General features: G+C 40.5%; 1 protein-coding gene across 1 annotated transcript in view; it reads left to right on the forward strand.

Moving 5' to 3' along the window:
- Positions 1-22,098, forward strand: part of LOC136863399 (ankyrin repeat and death domain-containing protein 1A) — a 421,997-nt gene that overhangs the window by 391,873 nt on the left and 8,026 nt on the right. The window contains exon 11 of the mRNA XM_068226437.1: positions 900-995. Coding sequence (XP_068082538.1) covers positions 900-995 — 96 coding nt within the window. The remainder of the gene's footprint in view (positions 1-899; positions 996-22,098) is intronic.

Below are 22,098 nucleotides of genomic sequence, written 5' to 3' on the forward strand. Positions count from 1 at the left end.
CATGTGTAAAGGAAAATGAACCTTACTGTACCATACTAAAGGAATGTGTGTTTGCATGACATTTACCCACTCTTAGAGTGTGATGTATTTAAGGTTCCTTTTCCTTTACACACGCGCATAAGAAAATGAACTCAACGAAAATTGTTCTGAAGGACCGCATATCAATATATAGCTGGAAGGCGTGACCAGTCTTAAGGGAAATAATGGATCGGAAGAGCATTGTTACATTCGCCGTTTTGGCAGAACAGGGACGATATGATCTAAGAGTGTGAGCGAAGTTAAGAAACGGAAAATGAATTTAGAAATTAGACCAGCAAATCTGTCTAATTCCGCTAATGAAGATGAAATATTCTAGTTTATGAACACTAATTTCAATCAGTAATGAAAGTAGATATTCAGCTATAGGACAGGGCGGTTTTTAGGTAACAATTTTTTAGTTCAAATAATCTCATATAATAAATGCATCCAATCTATTAGCTGCCGTCGTCGGAGGCCTGAGTTCGATTCGCAGTACTGCCGGAGATTTAAGAATGGAAAGAGGGCTGGTGGGTTAAAATAGAACATACAGCTCATCTCCATTGGGGTGTGCCTGAAAATAGATGCACCACCTCGGGATGAGGACACGCATTTACTTTTACTCAATGCAGTAAAATAATATTTGGCCTACCTTCTACTGTCGACCTTTTCAGCTTGCGGCATTCGACGTCTTACCCAAACTAAAATGTAAATATCGTCAGTGTGAACAGAGTACAAAATCTTGCTGTCCGCAGTAGAAGAACTATTGGGTTTCAATGAGATCGGTCGTATGAGTTTTCGTATGAAGAAATTCATTCCACTTAAATTGTGTACAATATTGTAACATGGTTTGAACAACCTTCGATTGTTTGGTCATGTTTCAGGGTGGCAAGACGCCATTGTACATCGCGGCTCGAGGCAGCTTTACGGCGATAGTGGATATGATCATCAGGACGGCGCGTCTAGACTACCCTCAATCTGTACGTACTTAAACAGCATTACATTCTCATCACATGTTACATATATTTGTAACGAAAAGAGTGGATTCGAAATAGACTTTCAACGCATTACCTCGTGATCAGTACGTTTAGTACATACCAATGAGATGTTAAGCATAAAACAAAAATGACTAACTGGAAGATTGTGGGTTCGTATCTCACTTGTGTCAGGTTGGTCATTTTTGGTATATACTATATGTACTGAATACGCTGAAAGTCCAATCTGAGTACAATGCGGTCGTGAAAATTCAAAATTCATTAAAAGAGTGGATGTCTATAAACCCTCATATTCACAGTTCACGAACCAATAGTATTTGTCTGTTTTTCAGGCTAGTAATATTACTTTAGTCTCAAACAACGTAGTGCTTAGGGCCTAAAATACAAGCTGGTGGCCCACCACGGTATGTGTCTCATTAATAGGCTGCTGAGACGTAGCAGCATGGCGTGTGAGGTGTGGTTTGGTTCCTCTCAGCGATTTCAGTACAAATAAATAAATAAATAAATAAATAAATAAATAAATAAATAAATAAATAAATAAATAAATAAATAAATAAATAAATAAATAAATTAATTAAATAAATAAATTAAATAAATAAATAGCCTTGTAAATGCCCGCCTGGTGGCCATGATCGTTAAGGCGTTGAAGTCTAAACGGTCTGACATCGAAGTCAGCCGGTTAGAGTCCCGATGGTCGAAAAATTTTCACTGTCAAAATGTTGGCCAGCTAGGTAGGAGAGGTGGTGGTATACAATTTCTAAACACTAGATTGCGTGCCAAAAGCCTGGATTAAATTCCAAATCTCTCCGCAGTTCTCAGATGGAGTGAGAGCACATGACACTGTTGATGGTGAGTCGTCCGTCGGATGGATACGTTAAGCCTGGAGCAGACCCGTTGATGCTATAAGGCAGGAGTAGGCTCTGTTCCGGCACTGGGTTTCACCCATTCCCTTTCACGTCATTTATTTAATCTCATTAACTCCTGTAATGAGGTTGACGTCAGGAAGGGCATCCAGTCATAAATACCCGCCACAACATATTCATCTCACCTCATACCCGACTCCGCAGAGAAACGGGACAAGGGCTGGACAAACAAAACAAAATAAATATCCTTGTAAATCCCCTAAGGGATATGGCCTCCTGCAATGCAGGGACAATGTTCAGTTCAGTTCTTTTTTTTTTTTTTTTTTTTTTGCTAGTTGCTTTACGTCGCACCGACACAGATAGGTCTTAAGGCGACGATAGGACAGGAAGGGGCTAGGAGTGGGAAGGAAGCGGCGGTGGCCTTAATTAAGGTACAGCTTGGTGTGAAAATGGGAAACCACGGAAAACCATCTTCAGGGCTGCCGACAGTGGGGTTCGAAGCTACTATCTCCCGAATACTGGATACTGGCCGCTCTTAAGCGACTGCAGCTATCGAGCTCGTTCACAGCTACGTCAATTATCATTTAGCACATTTTCTTAGACATAGCGACAACCCCGGATACGTCAAGCTGAGGTGAGGAGAAAGTTGCTGCACTGTCTCTTATGCCCAGTTTACATGATGCCAGTTGAGGAGGCAATTGTCAGGAGACAGTTGACTGTCTTACAATTATTGGCTACGTGTGAACACTTTGGTCCAGTTGTCTAGGCAATTGTCCTCACAATTTCCCAGGCACTCGACTGTCTCCAGGAGAAGACTGAGGACAACTGACTGGGCGCAGCTGCAACCCTCACCAACCGAACCTCAGTATTGTGCGGAGAGTTGGCGCCGTGCCAGTTCGCTTGTGTCAGCCGAGGGGTGCGGCCACCTGCGTGGTCTTGATAATTTCAATACCTTCATTTTTAAATTATTTGTAAGCTGTTCGCGTAATTATGGCTCCAAAATAGGGTGGCGGTACTAACGTGAAATTTGTTGAGCTGTATAGGGAACGATGATGTTTGTGGGATCAGCAAGAAGACCTGTACAAAGACAAAGGTGCTCGTCGAGTGGCACTTTCTGAGATTAACAATAAAATTAACATTCAAGGATTCGGTATGATTGAGGTCAAAACGTCGCAGGACTCAGCAATGAATTCCCGACACATATAATTGCAAAATAAATTTAATTCCTCACGGGACACAACAGACGCTGCGCACTCGGCCATTTCTCGTCATCTACTAGCGTGGCAATAGCTTCCTCGTTTGAACGACACCTCGTTCAACTCGACTGACAGCGATTCTCCTGCAATAGTTAGAGGACAACTGTCGCCAACAATTTTCCCATCAACTGGCATCGTGTAAACTAAGCATTGGGGTACACTATTCATCAATTTGGCCGTCACCACCGCTGAAAAAGTGACCTGATACTGATCACACTTGTGATGATGAAGAGTCCCCGGTGCACCCACTATAGCTCTCACGATTCTGTGGAGGAAAAAAGTATACAGTATATTTAACTTTCACTCCAATATTGGAACCGATCCCTTACCATATGCTTAGTGAGTTTCTGTCATCGGCCGGCGGATGGTGCCTGGCTGCCGTTGACAAATCACTCCCCGCTCCGTGGCTTAGCAGTAAAAACGACACTTCCCCACTTTGTTCGTGCATGACATGATATAATAATAAAACTTATGAAAATAAGCACGTACCTTGTCCAATTCCTCGTAGCGGTTTTATAAGATTATGTTCTAATATTTCTGCCATTTCATCTAATTTCTCCTCATGTGGCAGATGTTGTTTTACTCTTCGCTTCCTACCAAGTAAGAAATACGTTCTTTGCCATTTCTTTACGAGATTCCGCACGCATACACCAGGAAATTATGTTATGAATCGTCTAACGACTTCCCTGCAGTTCTCTGTGTACTCATAACTATCTTAAATAAGCTACTGTGTACACGGGTGGAGGCATTATGCGAATTATATTCCTAATTAACCCTACAATGCATAGTAATTCATATATGAATCGTACGATTCTCTAGCTTGCTGCTTTAACCTGGTAATGTAATTTTACGGTACCCATGGTATAGCTTCAACCAACAGCCAGTCCAACACATACACCAGTGATGCCTTTTTTTATACATAACAGACGACAAGACAGCCCTACAACCAAAGGTACCCCTTCTGAACCCCCCTTCCCGTCAACAGCCATGCGTACCAACCGCCGTTTATTTTACACGGACGCTCCCCATTACATTACCACAGGTTTCAGGAGTACCTCTGGCTCACACACGAGTGTTAAGAATTGAGACATTGAACGCAATATGAAACTTGAAGCTCGAAATTTTCGTCAGGAAACAGAAACGAAAAATAATTTATGCAGTAAACAACTGGAGCGACAGATCGAAGCTTGTAAAACTTTCTAAGCACGGATCACTTCTTCTTCTTATTATTATTATTAATCTTCTTCTCCTTCTCCTTCTTCCTGTAGAGTTGTTGGGCACCGCATACAGTAGACCTTTGCCCAGTTTCCAAACGTATTTTCCAGATTAGCCTTATTATTATTATTATTATTATTATTATTATTATTATTATTATTATTATTATTATTATTATTATTTTACCACACATATAACTAATGTTTCTGAAATAATCGACATGCTTAGGAATTACGTTGGTGCTACTGTTAAATTTGAAGATAATGGATACATAGCGATGTTGACTCTGGAGACAGTCAATCGCCTCCTCCCTCTACTCTGTTGTCCGAGGATGCCCTACATTACAAGTTTTTTTGCTAGTTGCTTTACGTCGTACCGACACAGATAGGTCTTATGGCGACGATGGGATAGGGAAGGCCTAGGAGTGGGAAGGAAGCGGCCGTGGCCTTAATTAAGAAAAAGTCCCAGCATTTCCCTGGTGTGAAAATGGCAAACCCCGGAAAACCATCTTCAGGACTGCCGACAGTACGATTCGAACCCACTATCTCCCGGATCCAAGCTCACAGCTGCGCGACCCTAACCGCACGGCCAACTCGCCCGGTCATTACAAGTTGTAACAACTTTATTTCTAACCAAGTGCGAAATCTTCCTGCGATTAATGACAGCCAGTAGGTCTCCTTTACTGTTCGCTCTCCCACTATTTGTTTGTTGGTGACCCTCAACCCAAGACGTTTTCATCATTCTTCTGTGTATCCATATTTCCAGAGCTTCCAGCTGTTGAATCGTAGTCTGCTTTATAGTCAAAGATTGAACCCCATAAAGAAGTCACTTAATCCGCAACTTGCTGTGCTAATTTCGATAATAATTTTCGTGGTGAACGTAGAAATTTTGCTCCATTTTCGTCCAATTTTCCTTGTGGTAACACTGTACGTCTTCGTGTGTGTTTCTGATTTAGCACTGAACCGGTAGTCTCAAACTTATTAACGAGATCATGAATTGTAGTTCTGGAAGGAGTCGATTACTCTTGAAACGTTCTGATAAACTCCGTGTGACGCGGCGTGCCGATTCGTATATGCAGACAAAAATTCGTTGCTCTATCTGTTTTCCCATTTTCTGAAAGGAAGGCAGACTACTGACTTCAGCGCGGGAAGTGAACGACAGGAAGCGAACGAGACAACCAGGTGGACCACGGGTGTGCTAGCCTTGGATTATCCGCACGCGATGGTGAGGTTTTTATTCGGAAAACCCTGTACCTCTATATTTATTTATTTATTCCTGACTTACTTACACTTAACCACTATAAACAATAAAATTTTAAAATGTAAATATAAAAGTAAGACAGAGAAATTCTAAAAAGAAATAATACTACGGACAGATAATTCTAAGACTAAGTTAGGCCTACATATCAGTACAGCAATTAATGTGACAATACTAATACTATAAGAATAAGAAGAAGAAATGAAGAAAACCCATTCACACAACATACACACAATGACTCACACAACTCAGTTTTATGTTCCCAGGAAAAGCTTTCGGCAGGCAGATTTGAATTTATGGGACGAGGTAAGGTGCCGAATGTCCATTGAGAGTATATTCCAGAGTCTCGATGCAGTTAACTAAAAAGGAATGATTGTAGGAATTCGTTCGACTTAGTGGAATTTCAAGTAGGGAACTAGAACGGGTACTAATTTCATGGAATGAGGAAAGGAAACGAAAATTAGAAGAGAGGTAAGTAGGAGTGTTCGTCGAGAGCACTTGGTAAACAAGTGTCATTAGGTGAAAATTCCTCCGTTCATTTATGCGTAGACATCCCAATGTTTTGAAATATGGTGTAACATGAGCGTCATGTCGCAGTTGGAAGGCATATCGTATGCATGAGTTTTGTGCTCGCTGAAGTCTCAAAGCTTGTTCAGCATTTAGATTGACTAGTACCGTATCACAGTAGTCTAAAATTGGGAATAGTAGTGCTTGGATTAATTTTAATTTAAGTTTTTGAGGAAAATAATTCATGTGACGTTTCAGGGGATATAGAGCTGCATGAACCTTTCTACATATATTTGTTACGTGTTCATTCAAGGTCAGATTCTCATGTATGGAGATTCCAAGATTAGTTACATGTTTAAGGTATGGTACAGCAATGTCATTGATTATGATTGGAGGAGGATGGATATTGCTTATTATATGTAATAATTTAGAGTTTCCTATGATAATACTTTGTGTTTTACGAGGATTTAGGAGAAAGTGGTTCTTTTTAGCATTGGCGGTAATCCTTTCAATATCCGAATTAATATGCTGAACTGTTTCATGTAAATTGTTTGTAGTAATGTGTTTGTATGTCTGCATATCATCAGCATATAAGTGATAATTGCAATACTGAAGTGTGGAAGATATGTCATTAATATGCAAGACAAACAGTTAGGGTCCTAGAACAGACCCTTGAGGGACACCGGATGATTTTACAGCCCAATGGGATCTTTGATTGTTTACCACTACTCACTGGCAAGGTACTGTAAGGTACGACTTGAAAACATTTAGGGCTATCAGGCCGATATGCAGAGAGCGTAACTTGGATAATAGTATGTCCATATTTACCGTGTCGAACGCACTACTAAAGTCAAGGAGTGTAAGTATCGTCACCTGCCGTTTGTCCATTGCTAGTCTTATGTCATCTGTTACCCGAAGAAGTGCAATCGTAGTACTGTGTCCCTTTCTGAAGCCAGATTGCAATGGGTCAAAAAGAGAATGTCTGGTTAAGAATTCTACTAGCTGCTCCTGTACAACTCGTTCAAGAACTTTCGAGAGAGGGGGAAGAATAGAAATAGGCCGGTAATCAGATGGCAGATTTGCTGTGGTACCGGTATGCTTCAATATTGGGGTTACTAGAGCATCCGTCCATGCAGTTGGAAACGTCCCTGTGGTGACACAGTGGTTTACAATGTGGGTAATAATTGGTAGGACCGCGCCAATAATGTTTTTATAAAGCCTATTGGGATGTTATCTGGTCCTTTAGCTTGTGACTTAACTGAATTCAAAATACGCTTTACATCATTTACACTGACAGGGTGAAAAGGGGGATTATTTTCATTTTCTGTTGGGTCACTGTTTCTTTTATTTAGATTGATATGATTTTGAGGTTGAGATTCCTTTATTGGGTTAGTTACGAAGTGAGAGTTAAGTGTATAGAGAGATATAGTTGGCATATGTGGCTCTTTGCATTTTCCAACTCCCATAGTTCGAAGTTCGTTCCAGGTTTCACGTTCATTTAAGTTCCTTGTTACATTTGTAATGTGATTAAATTTGCTATTGCGAATTAATTGCTTTTTGCTTTGTTCTGTTACGTAAAAGACGATACTGTTCAAAATCTAGTTCATTATGTGTTTCCTTGTATCGGCGGAACATTGCGTCACGGCGAGCCATTGTTGCTTTTATATCGCTTGTTAACCAAGGTGCAGGAGAGCGGGTGACTCTAGCTTGCCTAACAAGGTGCATGCTTGTCATATAGTCCTATGAGTGGAGAGTTAAATCTTCTCACTTTCATGTCTGTGTGCTGCAACTACTTTATATCTTCCCAAGGTAAACTGTACGCATCATTTTGGAGTTGTTGTAGATCGATATTTTTCAGATCCCTAAAACTAATGTATTTAGCTTTGTATTTTGGTAGACGTCGAGAGTAGCACAGGTAAATTAAGTCATGAGTTGAGATGCCAGGTACAGGAAATTGACCGTTCTTAAGAACTTTATGCGGGTTATTTGTAATCAGGAGGTCAATTCCAGTATGGCTTGTATGTCTAAGTGTATGAACATGATTAGTTGCATCTAGCGGTAAGATCGTCATGTCGATGGAGGTAAGTGGGTTGCTAGTTCGTTCTGATTTGCCAGTCGGGGTTAAGATATTTGAGTTAGTCACCAAGAAGTAGTATATGCTCGTAGGTTGGTACTAGTTTGAGAACGTCAGATTCAAGGTCAGAGATATTAGTAACATTCGGTGGTTTATAGACAACTCCTATCAATACCTTTTGACGGTTAATTATGGTCACAGCAAACATATATTCCGTTGTGGAGTGATGCCAGATGATGATTTGATAATTATTCTACATTTAATATCATCTCTACAATATACTGCCACACCACAACTGCGTCTGGCAGTGCGATCATGCCGATAGAGAGTATATCCTTCTAGATTTACAAGGGTAGAGCTAATTTTATTGGGTAACCAGGTTTCACTAATACACATAATATGCATGTTACAGGTTGATATTATCGAACGAACTTCATCTATGTGACTGAGGAGTGAGACAGAATTGATATGGCAACACTGTAGACTTACCAAGAACTGAGACAGAGATTTTTCAATAGCATTTCAGTAAGCTGAGGGTGAGGTGCAGTTGGTGAAGGTACACGAGGGTTATTTTCGTCTTGGTATACACTCGGATCAATGACATTCGGGAATGCCTCATCTACCGTAACAGTAGTTTTAAGGACACCAGCTGCTGACATGTTTAAAGGGTAGGTGACACATTCCTGGAACAAACACTGACAGCACACACACACTGACAGACACATGGAAATAATTACATACTGCAACCGCTCAATTCCTGAGTCCCAGACTAGCATTAATCTCAGGGGTGATCAGTTCGAAAAAGATAAATAAATTTAATAAAGAAAATCTAATTATTTATCGGCGCATCAAATGAACACAGGGATGAACGGGGCATGCAAATTAAGGTAACGGGGGACGAATCATTCATAGATACAAATTTTTGACTCCGCAATAGGACTGGGAAGTGACAACTTAAATTCCACGGGCATACTGGACTCTACAATAAAAAGATATGGAAACTGTTTCCTATTGAAATTGCAATGAGGAGCAATTTATTCACTTATTTTGCAAAGTACACAGGATGACAATTATTACATTGGGACACTTCCATCCTGAAAAATAAATGACATACTACTTGGATTTACCTCACTACTCTGGTAGTGTAAAACGTTTGGTGAATTCGCCCCAATTGGTTACTGGGGGTCGAATTCACATCCGTATGAGTGGACGTTTCATCGCTGGAGATCTTCTTTCGGAGACGAAGGCATGACAGTAACTATTTACTGTCATCTCCTTGTTCCGTTTGGACATGAGACACTTCCGGTATGTACATTCTGGTGAGCCGGACACCCACCGAGGAAATGTTATCGTCTCGAAAAAACGGGAATTTATAATACGGACAAACTCTAGCCTATTATTTCCAGATTCACAAACACGCCAGGTAGAGTTCATTAACTCAAAGCCTATTTCAATATTTACACTTGTCAATACGACAAGACGTACGGAAAGGTTCATTACTATGCTCTGACAATAAAGAGATGTGCCGTCCGTGGGTTATCTTCGTATCTACCGTTAACAATCTCCCCCGTGAAAACCCAACATCTGGTTCTGAGCAGTGCGACACATGACGACTGTCCCTATCATAACCTCCTATGATTATTAAATAATATAATTATAATTATTTATCTGACCATTATCATATTCTTTGATTACCATCAATTAATTTATTATTATCATTAATTTCAATTATAATCCTATATTTGATTATTATCATTTGTCATCTGGGATGAATATATGCCAACCCTTGCCGACGATTCAAATTACGAGTCGTTCTTCCTCGTAATTTATCCGCATAAATTTATGACCACTTTCCTAATAAAATATTATTATTATTATTATTATTATTATTATTATTATTATTATTATTATTATTATCGTAACAATGAATCATCGTCCAAAAATCTCTTAATTTTCCGTCATCATAATTATTACTCTCAAAATACTATTGCAAGTTCTTCATCTTCTGCTTCTTCAACTTTTCATTATTATTATTATTATTATTATTATTATTATTATTTCCATCAGTGGAGATTATCATTATCGCATCACTTATTCATCATGGGATTCATATTTTACATTGATCTCACCATAATTATTCTCAAATTAATCGAATAAATCCTTCCTTTTATTATTCCTCTTCATATTATTATTATTATTGTTACGGACATATCCGTGGTAGGTAGAGGTGAAAGAAGGTGCGGGTGTGAATGGGTTTCAAGCTACGAAATTAACGTGCAATGTAAAATTAATTTAAAATTTAACTAGGTTATATTTTCTTTTCAAAAACAAGAGATAACAATCATAACAGGTACAGAGTAGCAAAAATGTAGGTACAATATTACTGGATTCGGGCTCAGTGCCCTTACTTCATAACTCTTGGGCAATCAGCCCCGCCTTACTCCAAAAAAAATTTTAGCCAAGGGGCAGAAAACCCCATTCATGCCCAGGATCACTGGCTCCAAACATTACACATAAAGCCTGCACGAGGCATACAGAAACAAATTTCAAAGAGCGATCCGCTCTCAAAATTGTAAGCCTATCACAAGGCCACACCAAACTCTACCTTCAAGCTGTCCTCTAAGGACGTATTCACAGGGGTAAAATACCCAACCTACGGAGGTCTATTACATGAAAAGAAGGTTGATTACATGACCTCTAAAATAACAATTTGAGAGGAGGCGAACTTGCACTCCTAATACACTTTGTTTTTAAAACCTAATCTGGCTCTGGGCCACTAACGCAAGGGCTAATCCCATACTACAGAGGTGACTTAGAGAAGAACACTTTACATTACATAAACGAAGAATAGTTTGAGAAAATAAGTTCACCTCAAAACAAATGTGAGTGGGAGCTCGAGAGGGTTAGCACTCTCTATCCCAATATGTAGCTTTACAAGAAAAAGATGAAAAGAGTAATTACATTTTAGGAGAAGGTTACATGATGGAAATGCTTCGAACCCGCCGCGAGTGTTAAACTGCCGACCTAGCAAGAAAGGAAGTTATTAATAGGCCATTACCTGGTGTTGAACGGCTGAAGAAGAAAGAGGCGCTTCCCGCCTCCTGCTATGTACTTAATACACTGAAAGATGGAACAGAAGTGGCCCGGAGACCCCAAAATCAGCAGTTTAAATACTCTCGCGGAAGTTTCTAGGCGTTAGGGGAATGAAAACACCCGCCCACAATGTTTTTATTGGATAGGACCCCGCAACAGATACAAGTTGGGGGAAGATACCCCAGATTGGTCAGAAATTACTAAAAGAAATTCGGGATTGGATAAATCTAAAACAAGGGGAAAAAGAGGGGTATACAGCCAACTTAAACAATAACAGAAAGAAATTTAACAAGAAACAAACTTTTGAAATAAAAATTACTCCAACAAAATAGTTCTTTGACTCCGCACTAGGGTGCGCTATTGTTGATCTTCAGTAGTGTCCTCTAGAAGAGAAAGTTCACACTTCTTACTTCAAGCGAAACAAAAACACATCAAAAGTGACACAGTTCAAAAACTCAAAATTTTCCACGTGGTGACATCTTCTGAGAAAGTAGAGAATTAATAGAATAGATAAAGTTCAACCTTCCTCCAGAAGAGGAGTTTCAACTGGCGCAACTTTTAAATAAACGGTGTAGAGGTGTACCGCCCGGTACAGACCTCCCCCCCCCAAAAGTTCCTCCAGGGGTGACACATGAAATCAGTTTGAAACAAAGTCCAAGTAATGATGTTGATACGAAGATAGATAGCAGAAGCATTTACAAGATTTCTTAATTCAGTTTCAAAATGTTGTTGTTGCAGGTGAATGAAAGTCTTTATGTTTGTAGAATTTGAATTTCTGAAGATAAACTTTTAATACTTAAAGGTGAAGAAAAATTTTGCAATGTCCACCAAATATTGTTGTTGAATTCCCAAGTGTAGTTATTGCTTATGGTGACTGTCCATGTAGTTGATGTAGATTGAGTCGGATGGCCAGACCGGCCGTTGCAGCTTGCGTCCAACGGAGGCCGCTCGGACCCCTCAAGTACCCTGAGATACCGCTCGCCCGCACTATGAGGGGAGCAGAGGTGTTGAAGTACGCCGCGTACGCGGTGAACAGATACAGGCTGCGGGCATGTAGCAGGTCGTGCGCCGCACATCAGCCTTGGCCGGGAGGAGAGCTCCGGCTCGCCGTGCACATGTCGTCCTCGCTGGAGAGGAGGGGGCCCATCCCCCTCCCCAGTCGCTGCACGGCGCTGCGCGGCTGCGGGGGCGCTGAAACATTAAAGCTAGGCGGCAGAATTGTGTTGGACTATCATCTTCTTTGAGGGTACAGGCTTGTGGAGAGGTTGAGGGGCCAGCGGCGTGTAGATATCCATGGCATTTACTATTATGAAGCCACAGTGTAAGGTGGAGCAGGAGACGGGAGCGTGGTAATGGCCGTGGCAAGAACAGGATGGCAGTTTAACGGGTCGGGGCAGGTTTTACACAAGGCTTACATCTAAAACCAAAATATTACAGAAGGGGCAGAATGCCTTAAAAGTGAAACTCAAAAAAATATAACCTTCATATCCTTTCAAAATAATATGAAGCAAGTTAACACAGAAATTACACCGGTTTCACCTGGGACAGGTGAACTCTAAATATCCTCTCGGTGGCTGGATTACTTAGCAATAAGGTAACCGGCGTAAGAAAATCGAGAATGATACAAGGCCCATGAAATCTGGGGGCAAGCTTGCCCGCGGGAACAAAATTTTTGACCATAACCTGGTCACCTACCTTCAAAGTGGTGGGTCTCCGTCCACGATCATACCTTTCCCTAACCTTTTCATGAGACACTTTAAGATTGGCTTTAGCCTTCTTCCAAAGATCTTTAATGTTATCCGGATCTATTGTCTCGGGTAGAATGTCATTCAAAGACCAGAGGTTAGAGAGCGGCGAGTTGGGAACAAACTTGAACATCAAAGAAGCTGGAGTAAACTTGTGAGATTCATGAACCGCCGAATTCAAAGCAAAAGCTATCCAATGCAGGGACGTGTCCCACCTGGAAGGATCTTCATGATGATAGGCAATGAGTGCGGACCTGAGATTACGGTTAACCCGTTCAGCCAGAGATGGTTGAGGGTAATAAGCAGAAGTAGTTACATGAGAGATGGACAAGTCAAAACAGAATTTACGAAATAAATTTGATGTGAACGCCTTAGCATTATCAGATACAATATATTGACACGGACCAAAAGAAGCAAAAATAGAATTTAAGCAAGTAATGGTTGACTGAGCGGTAGCCAGCTTAGTCGGAAATAACCAGGAAAATCTTGTAAAACCAACTACACACACAAAGATGAACTTGTTGGCATTGCCCTTTGACTGGGGGAAGGGTCCCACATAATCAATATACAGGCGTTCCATGGGGCGCGACGCTTGATGAGAAGACAAAAGGCCTACTTTAGTGGACATGGTGGGTTTACTGATCAAACAAGATTTACAAGCTTTTACGAGTTCCCGAATTTCACCGTCCATACCTTTCCATATGAACATTTCACGAATCTTTTCACGAGTTTTAAAGATTCCAAGATGCCCCCCCAATGGGGTCTCATGATAGTATTTGAAGATCATAGGTACAAGAACCGCTGGAACAACAACTTTCATCAACTTATCATGCCTCGAAGGGCAACATAGAACACCATTCCTCAGAACATAAGGGACAGCATGTTCCCCAGAAGAAAGGGTTTCCATTATCGGAGCCAGCGTAGGATCTTCACGTTGGTATTTCTCGATATCCCTAAAGAGCATGGGAGCATCGGTTAGGATGGCATTAACCTCGGATAGTATGGACTCGGAAGGTGATGAACTGTCGACCGGTTCATGGGTCTCGACCTCGTTTGAAAACATACGGCTGAGTCCATCAGCCACAACATTTTCGGTACCTCTGATATGCCTGACATCGAATTGGAAGGCGGAAATACGGATGGCCCAACGGGCTATACGACCAGTACGACGCGGTCTACCTAAGACCCAGCTTAAGGCTTGGTTATCTGTCTCCAGGTCGAATTTGACATGTTCCAGATAGAGACGGAACTTTTCTAAGGCGAATAAGACTGCCAACCCTTCGAGCTCATAGATGGAATACTTGGCTTCTTGAGCCGATAGAGTCCTAGATGCATAGGCGATGGGACGCCTCCCTAGTTCAGTCTCTTGAAGAAGGACTGCAGCTACAGCTGACGACGACGCGTCCGTTTGGACGATGAATTTCTTCGAGAAATCAGGCATAGCAAGTACAGGGGCATTACAGAGAGCTAATTTAAGATCTTCGAAAGCGGCTTGTTGAGAAGGTCCCCACTCGAATTTGATGCCTTTCCTACGAAGAAGGTTTAAGGGCGCCGCTCTATTAGCGAAGTTAGGAATAAACTTCCTGAAGAAATTCACCATACCAATGAATCTAGCGATACCTTTGATGTCCTTAGGAGGTTTAAAATCACGGATGGCCTGTGTTCTAGAATGATCGACAGCTACCCCATCGGGTGACACAATATGCCCTAGGAATGACATAGAGGGCTTAGCAAAGGCAACCTTGGACAACTTGACAGTTAACCCAGCCTTACGAAGGCGATTCAGAACTTCTCGCAGATGATCTAGATGTTCTTCAAAAGTCTCGGAAAATACGACGACATCATCCAAGTAGTGATATATGTACTCAAATTTGATGTCGGAAAAGACCCTATCTAGTAGCCTAGTGAGCACAGCTGCCCCCGTGGGGAGCCCGAAAGGCACGCGGTTGTATTCGTATAAGTTCCAGTCCGTGGCAAACGCTGTAAGATGTTTAGACTCTTCGGCAAGGGGAATTTGATTATAGGCCTGATTCAAGTCCAAGATGGTGAAGAACTTGGCCTTACGAAACCATGAAAAGCAAGAATGAAGGTCGGGAAGGGGCACAGATTGCAACACCACCTTCCGATTGAGAGCCCTGTAATCAATGACAGGCCTGAAGCCTCCTTGGGGTTTCGGGACTAGAAAAATAGGCGAAGAATACGCTGACTTAGAGGGCCTAATAATACCATCCTTCAACATCTGATCGATGATTTCTTTCAGAGCCTTCATTTTAGGTGGAGATAGCCTATACGGTGGAAAACGGACAGGAATCGAATCCGTGACCTCAATTTTGTATTCAATAAGGTCAGTAACACCAAGAGTATCAGAGAACACCTCGGGAAACGACTGACACAGTTTCCGAATACTATCAGCCTGCTCCTCAGGTAGATGTCTAAGGTCTAACAACATCTCATCCTGGGTAGGCGAAATAGATGAACATGATACAGAATTACACTTTAACAAGGGAATTCTACAATTGGACGCAAATTTGAATGTGCACAACCTACTCTGGAGATCGAGCACAAGACCAGTGTGAGAAATGAAGTCCGCTCCCAATATGATGGGGCAAGACAAGTGCTTAGCCACAAACAGTTTGATTTTCCATGTAAATTTAAAAATACGAATTTTGACCAGTACGGAACCTAGAATTTCTAATGGCGATGAATTAGCCGAAACATATTGAATAAGAGCTGAGACATGGTCAGGTAGTTTACAAACAGATTTCAATTTAGAATACCATTCAGCCGAAATAATCGAACAAACACTGCCTGAATCTAAGAGAGCTGTTATAGGCTCGTTATTTAACTCAATCTTAAGAAAAGGAACAGGTGCGGGGGTATCCGCCGCAATCCTAAGACATTCTTTAGGGCATTCAAAAGATGAATTTGAAGGCTGATTGTTCTCTGCATTTACAACCTGTTTACTAGGGGCTGAGTCTCGGGAAGATGGATTAGTCGACTCAGCCGATGCCACTAGTCACTTTTTATTATTGGCATAGGTGGAATTTGCACCAGAAGTTGAGCAGGAGGGGGTGCTATTTGAGTTTGGGCAATTTTTGGCGATATGTGAGAAGGCCCCACACTTAAAACAGCCTTGTGATGAACCAGCTCCATTATTTGCCCTACTAGACTTGATCAGAGGACACTTATTGCGCAGATGGTCAGGCGACCCGCAAGCATAACATTTACGAGGGGTGACTGATCGGCGAGGTGGAAGCCGAGTATTACTAAAAGAAGGCGGGGGTTCTTTTGCCACACGCAAGGAATCGGCATACCTAACTCCTTCCGCAGAGACGGCTAATGCTTCCAGTTCAGAGAAGGTTTGCGGGCACGCCGCGAAACACAAATATGACCTGTAGGGTGGTGAAATCCCTTCGATAATAGCTTGCACGATCTGATCCTCAGGGAAGTGGAGAGCAAACACCCTAGTATAAAACTTAATATCTTGGATGAAGTCTGCCAGGTTTTCATCCAAGCGCTGTACCCGATAATAGTATTTCTGAATAAGAGATGACCTCGCGCGGGCAGGAATAAAATTTGCAAGCAGATGTGCATGGAAATCTTCGATAGATGACTGTTCAGCTATGGCTCTTACTATTTTATCTGAGAGAACCCCAATAGCATAAGGATAGATAATTTGCAAAATTTGACATGGGGAAAGAGAAAACACAAGGGCATGATCCTGAAATTCCACTAGAAATCTTAAAAATGAAATTACGTCACTGGTGGTATTAACGGAAAACTTGGATATACCTCTGAGCAACATTGCCAATGGATGAGGCAAGCTGCTAAACCCGGGCGACATAGTAGGTAAAGGTTTCAATGGCAAGGAAGTTAATTCAGCACGTACATGGTTCAACGATGTGCGGCGTTCAGACACGTTGTCCAATGGGGCAGAGATAGTTTGAGCAGCAACGGTTATCCTATTGCCTTCTCCCTTAGCAGGTTCTTCCTCACTACTTACATTCACTATGGTGGGCTGATCAGATTTGGGAGGAACTTCCCCAGTTAACAATTGAGTGACTTTACTAGACAATTCAGAGATAGTTTCAAGGAGCGTATTAGCTTGCTTCCTCTGAACGTCATTCACCTTCAGAGACAACAGAACATTAACTCTATTTGAAAAGTGATATAATCTGCCTTGCACACGCTTAATTTGGTTAGGAGACGGATCATTTTCATCAAAAAAACTAACTACGGAAGCTAGCCCAGTAATATTCTCCGTGATCGTGGAAAGAGAGTCGTCAATTCCTTTCTCTCCCAAATTGGGGATGGAAATGGGCAAATCAAGGGACTCTCTAAGCTTGTTAGTGTCTATTGCAACCGTGCCTCCAGATTGAACGTTTCTGATAGTTAACTCGTATATCAACTCCTCTTTGCGCAAATAGTTAAGGAGGAGAACATCGCGAGGGCCGGACATGATGACAGAACAATTAAAAAAAAAACTCAAAAAATTCCAGCAACTGAGAAAATTGTTAGAGTTCGAATTAAAGCAATGTTTAGCCGTCAAAAGGGGCTAAATTGAGACCCATTCAACCACGCTCTGCTACCACTTGTTACGGACATATCCGTGGTAGGTAGAGGTGAAAGAAGGTGCGGGTGTGAATGGGTTTCAAGCTACGAAATTAACGTGCAATGTAAAATTAATTTAAAATTTAACTAGGTTATATTTTCTTTTCAAAAACAAGAGATAACAATCATAACAGGTACAGAGTAGCAAAAATGTAGGTACAATATTACTGGATTCGGGCTCAGTGCCCTTACTTCATAACTCTTGGGCATTCAGCCCCGCCTTACTCCAAAAAAAATTTTAGCCAAGGGGCAGAAAACCCCATTCATGCCCAGGATCACTGGCTCCAAACATTACACATAAAGCCTGCACGAGGCATACAGAAACAAATTTCAAAGAGCGATCCGCTCTCAAAATTGTAAGCCTATCACAAGGCCACACCAAACTCTACCTTCAAGCTGTCCTCTAAGGACGTATTCACAGGGGTAAAATACCCAACCTACGGAGGTCTATTATATGAAAAGAAGGTTGATTACATGACCTCTAAAATAACAATTTGAGAGGAGGCGAACTTGCACTCCTAATACACTTTGTTTTTAAAACCTAATCTGGCTCTGGGCCACTAACGCAAGGGCTAATCCCATACTACAGAGGTGACTTAGAGAAGAACACTTTACATTACATAAACGAAGAATAGTTTGAGAAAATAAGTTCACCTCAAAACAAATGTGAGTGGGAGCTCGAGAGGGTTAGCACTCTCTATCCCAATATGTAGCTTTACAAGAAAAAGATGAAAAGAGTAATTACATTTTAGGAGAAGGTTACATGATGGAAATGCTTCGAACCCGCCGCGAGTGTTAAACTGCCGACCTAGCAAGAAAGGAAGTTATTAATAGGCCATTACCTGGTGTTGAACGGCTGAAGAAGAAAGAGGCGCTTCCCGCCTCCTGCTATGTACTTAATACACTGAAAGATGGAACAGAAGTGGCCCGGAGACCCCAAAATCAGCAGTTTAAATACTCTCGCGGAAGTTTCTAGGCGTTAGGGGAATGAAAACACCCGCCCACAATGTTTTTATTGGATAGGACCCCGCAACAGATACAAGTTGGGGGAAGATACCCCAGATTGGTCAGAAATTACTAAAAGAAATTCGGGATTGGATAAATCTAAAACAAGGGGAAAAAGAGGGGTATACAGCCAACTTAAACAATAACAGAAAGAAATTTAACAAGAAACAAACTTTTGAAATAAAAATTACTCCAACAAAATAGTTCTTTGACTCCGCACTAGGGTGCGCTATTGTTGATCTTCAGTAGTGTCCTCTAGAAGAGAAAGTTCACACTTCTTACTTCAAGCGAAACAAAAACACATCAAAAGTGACACAGTTCAAAAACTCAAAATTTTCCACGTGGTGACATCTTCTGAGAAAGTAGAGAATTAATAGAATAGATAAAGTTCAACCTTCCTCCAGAAGAGGAGTTTCAACTGGCGCAACTTTTAAATAAACGGTGTAGAGGTGTACCGCCCGGTACAATTATTATTATTATTATTATTATTATTATTATTATTATTATTATGGTAACTTAATTTCACGTGTTACACTACCGTTAGCGATATTTATGGTTAAATGCATAAGCTTTTACAATTTCAGTCTACTTTGGCACTAAGCAATTGATTTAAGACAAGATTCATTTGGATTATTATTATTATTATTATTATTATTATTATTATTATTATTATTATTAAAAATGGCAAGGTGATATTTTAATTTCCACTCTTTAGAATTTAGTCACATATGTTAAATCCCGTTATGAACCACCAAGATCTGCTTTATGTCGGTCGGGACAACACGGTATTCGGGACCGTACCTTCAGTTTCGTACTGCCGTTAATTTATATGGGGACACACGTCCTCCCAAGACACATCTCACAACCTATGGCACATCGCGGCTGGGCAAATACCTACAATGCCGGCGATTGCTAAACTATTCCTTCCAATTTGAAGTCCATTTCCTTTTATTGGAACTCTTCAAACATTTAATTCGTAAATTAATCCTCGGTGCGTGGATTCTGCCACTCATAACACCGGAATATGCATTTTATATCATCTTAGGCCTTGAGATTCATCTATTTCATCATTACAAACATTACGGCTCAATTTTATTTCATGCCGGCTTCCGACTCTAAATATGGGCTCAAACCACTCTGGGCTTTTAACATATCGTGACCATTCTAATTCACGTGCCTCTATCGCTTTTAAACAATTTTTCATGGTTAATATAAAGTCCAAAAACGTGAAATCAACAATTTATGTAAAATCAAACTGACTACGCGAATTAAATTCTTTAACGCTACATGTCATCTCCACATTGATTATTATTTGCACTAGCTAACTCACGAAGCACTGTCATTATTATTATTATTATTATTATTATTATTATTATTATTATACTTTAACTTGCAAACGCACAAAATATTATTATTATTATTATTATTATTATTATTATTATTAATTTACTGTCCTTCGCCAACTCACAAACATTATTATTATTTCTTTCTCGCAAACACACCGAGCATTATTATTATTATATATAACTTACGAACGCCCAAAGCAGATAGAACATTATTATTATTATTATTATTATTTTTATGACCTTCCGTACGTAAAACAAATTTTACATACTCTGGCACTTTCATAATCTGGCTGTCTGGTAGAAAATATTCCTAACTAAAATACAAATAATCACCGCAGTGATTGAAATCAAATAAATGGGTTAGCACAAAAAGGAACTTTTTTTTTTGCTAGGGGGCTTTACGTCGCACCGACACAGATAGGTCTTATGGCGACGAAAAAAGGAATTTAACACTTGAAATGAACTTAAATCAAAGTATTACAAACAGCATGCATTAATTGGAAGAAATATACCCCATATTTACATTATATACAACAAACAAATACTCAAATTAATTAATCTAACCCATTATTACGTTAATATAAATTAGTTCGTCCGTCTAACAAAAAAAATTAAAATCATGGATTCGGGAGGCGGACCATGTTAAGTAACCATAATTAATCTACACTGGACCCAGTTTAGTCGCGATAACATCCCCAAATATTAAATTTGTGTACTCATTCCTATGTAGAATTCCATTGTCTCGTAGCGGATGAGAAGCCTCCTGGCCCCATGGTAATTTACTCGTCCATCATATCGCACTTTATAAATTTAACACAATAAAACACTTCTGGGTGACTACCCATGATTAATACGTTACATACAGAATTTACATTAATTTATACAAAAAATACTTATAGGTGCCTCTAGACCCATTACATTTGCACAATTATTCTTTCTTGAGCCCGAATCACACGTCGTGACACATTGCGACGAAGTGTCGTTTCATTCGAACCGGCGGGTATCGCGTTCTTCATTCCGCACTTCCTGAAGTATACGATGCCGTCTTGTGATCGCCTCGCTCCTACAGTTCCCTGCTACAATAATAGTTACACCGTCTATCATGAAATATTTATTTCAGGCTCTGAACACTGCCTTCAAAAGTATTATCGGCGTTCCTGTCGATCCTTTAAATTCCAACACATGAAATTTTGAGAAATGTATTAATTTCACATACAGTGATACTGATAATTTACACTCGATATACTGAATAATTATCACTGTTCGTCTTCACCTTCATGACTACTAACGTACTTTCACTCTAACAGAATTTATAATGAGTTTTCTGGTACTGAGTTACAGAGTCACCGTGTCAGCGTAACAAATTATTTCAAACGACTGGTTGATGTGAAGCTCGACTGGTCACAACTGGTGACTGGTAACAAATGGGTGATGTGAGGTCCCACTGCTGGTTATTTATGGACGATATGATTTCCCGCCGGGGTCATCCGTGGTCATCTCATAGGGAGGGGGGTTGGTTATCCTAAATCGGCATATGCAAGTGGATTTGGATCTCGTAATTTATCCCACTTAATAAACTGGCGATACACATTCATGTGATGTATTCTGAACTCATATCGTTCGGTGATCATGAAAATATCACTTAATTCCTGTCCTCCACCTTTCGCGCGATAAGTCGGCGTCCCTAATGGCGTGCACATCTTGACGAATGGCGAGATAGCGTGGGTCATTTCCAAGAATTCATTACTTTAATTTATTACAATTACAATTAATCAACATGGGAATGATATCACAAAAATCCCCTCTATTCAATTCTGTGGTTGGAATAATTTAATTATTGTTATCGGAGAAGCTAAATGGAGTTCACTCTGAGTTTCTCTTATGTTGGTTTATCTGTGAGACTCTGATAAATTTTGCCATTGGTCAACACCGCATCGGTTAGTTTAAAATCTCTTCGTTGCAACTTGACAACACCAAATGCCTCGAGGCGTTGGAAATACTAGTACGTCATATTCTCGGTATCGGTGATGCAGCTGGCCTCGCCCTTGTTCAGAAATAAATACTCTTTCACTTCCTTGTAGTCATTACTTCTGTTGTTGTGAGCTCTAGATTTAAT

This window comes from Anabrus simplex, chromosome 1 (assembly GCF_040414725.1).
Source record: "Anabrus simplex isolate iqAnaSimp1 chromosome 1, ASM4041472v1, whole genome shotgun sequence".
NCBI lineage: Eukaryota > Metazoa > Arthropoda > Insecta > Orthoptera > Tettigoniidae > Anabrus > Anabrus simplex.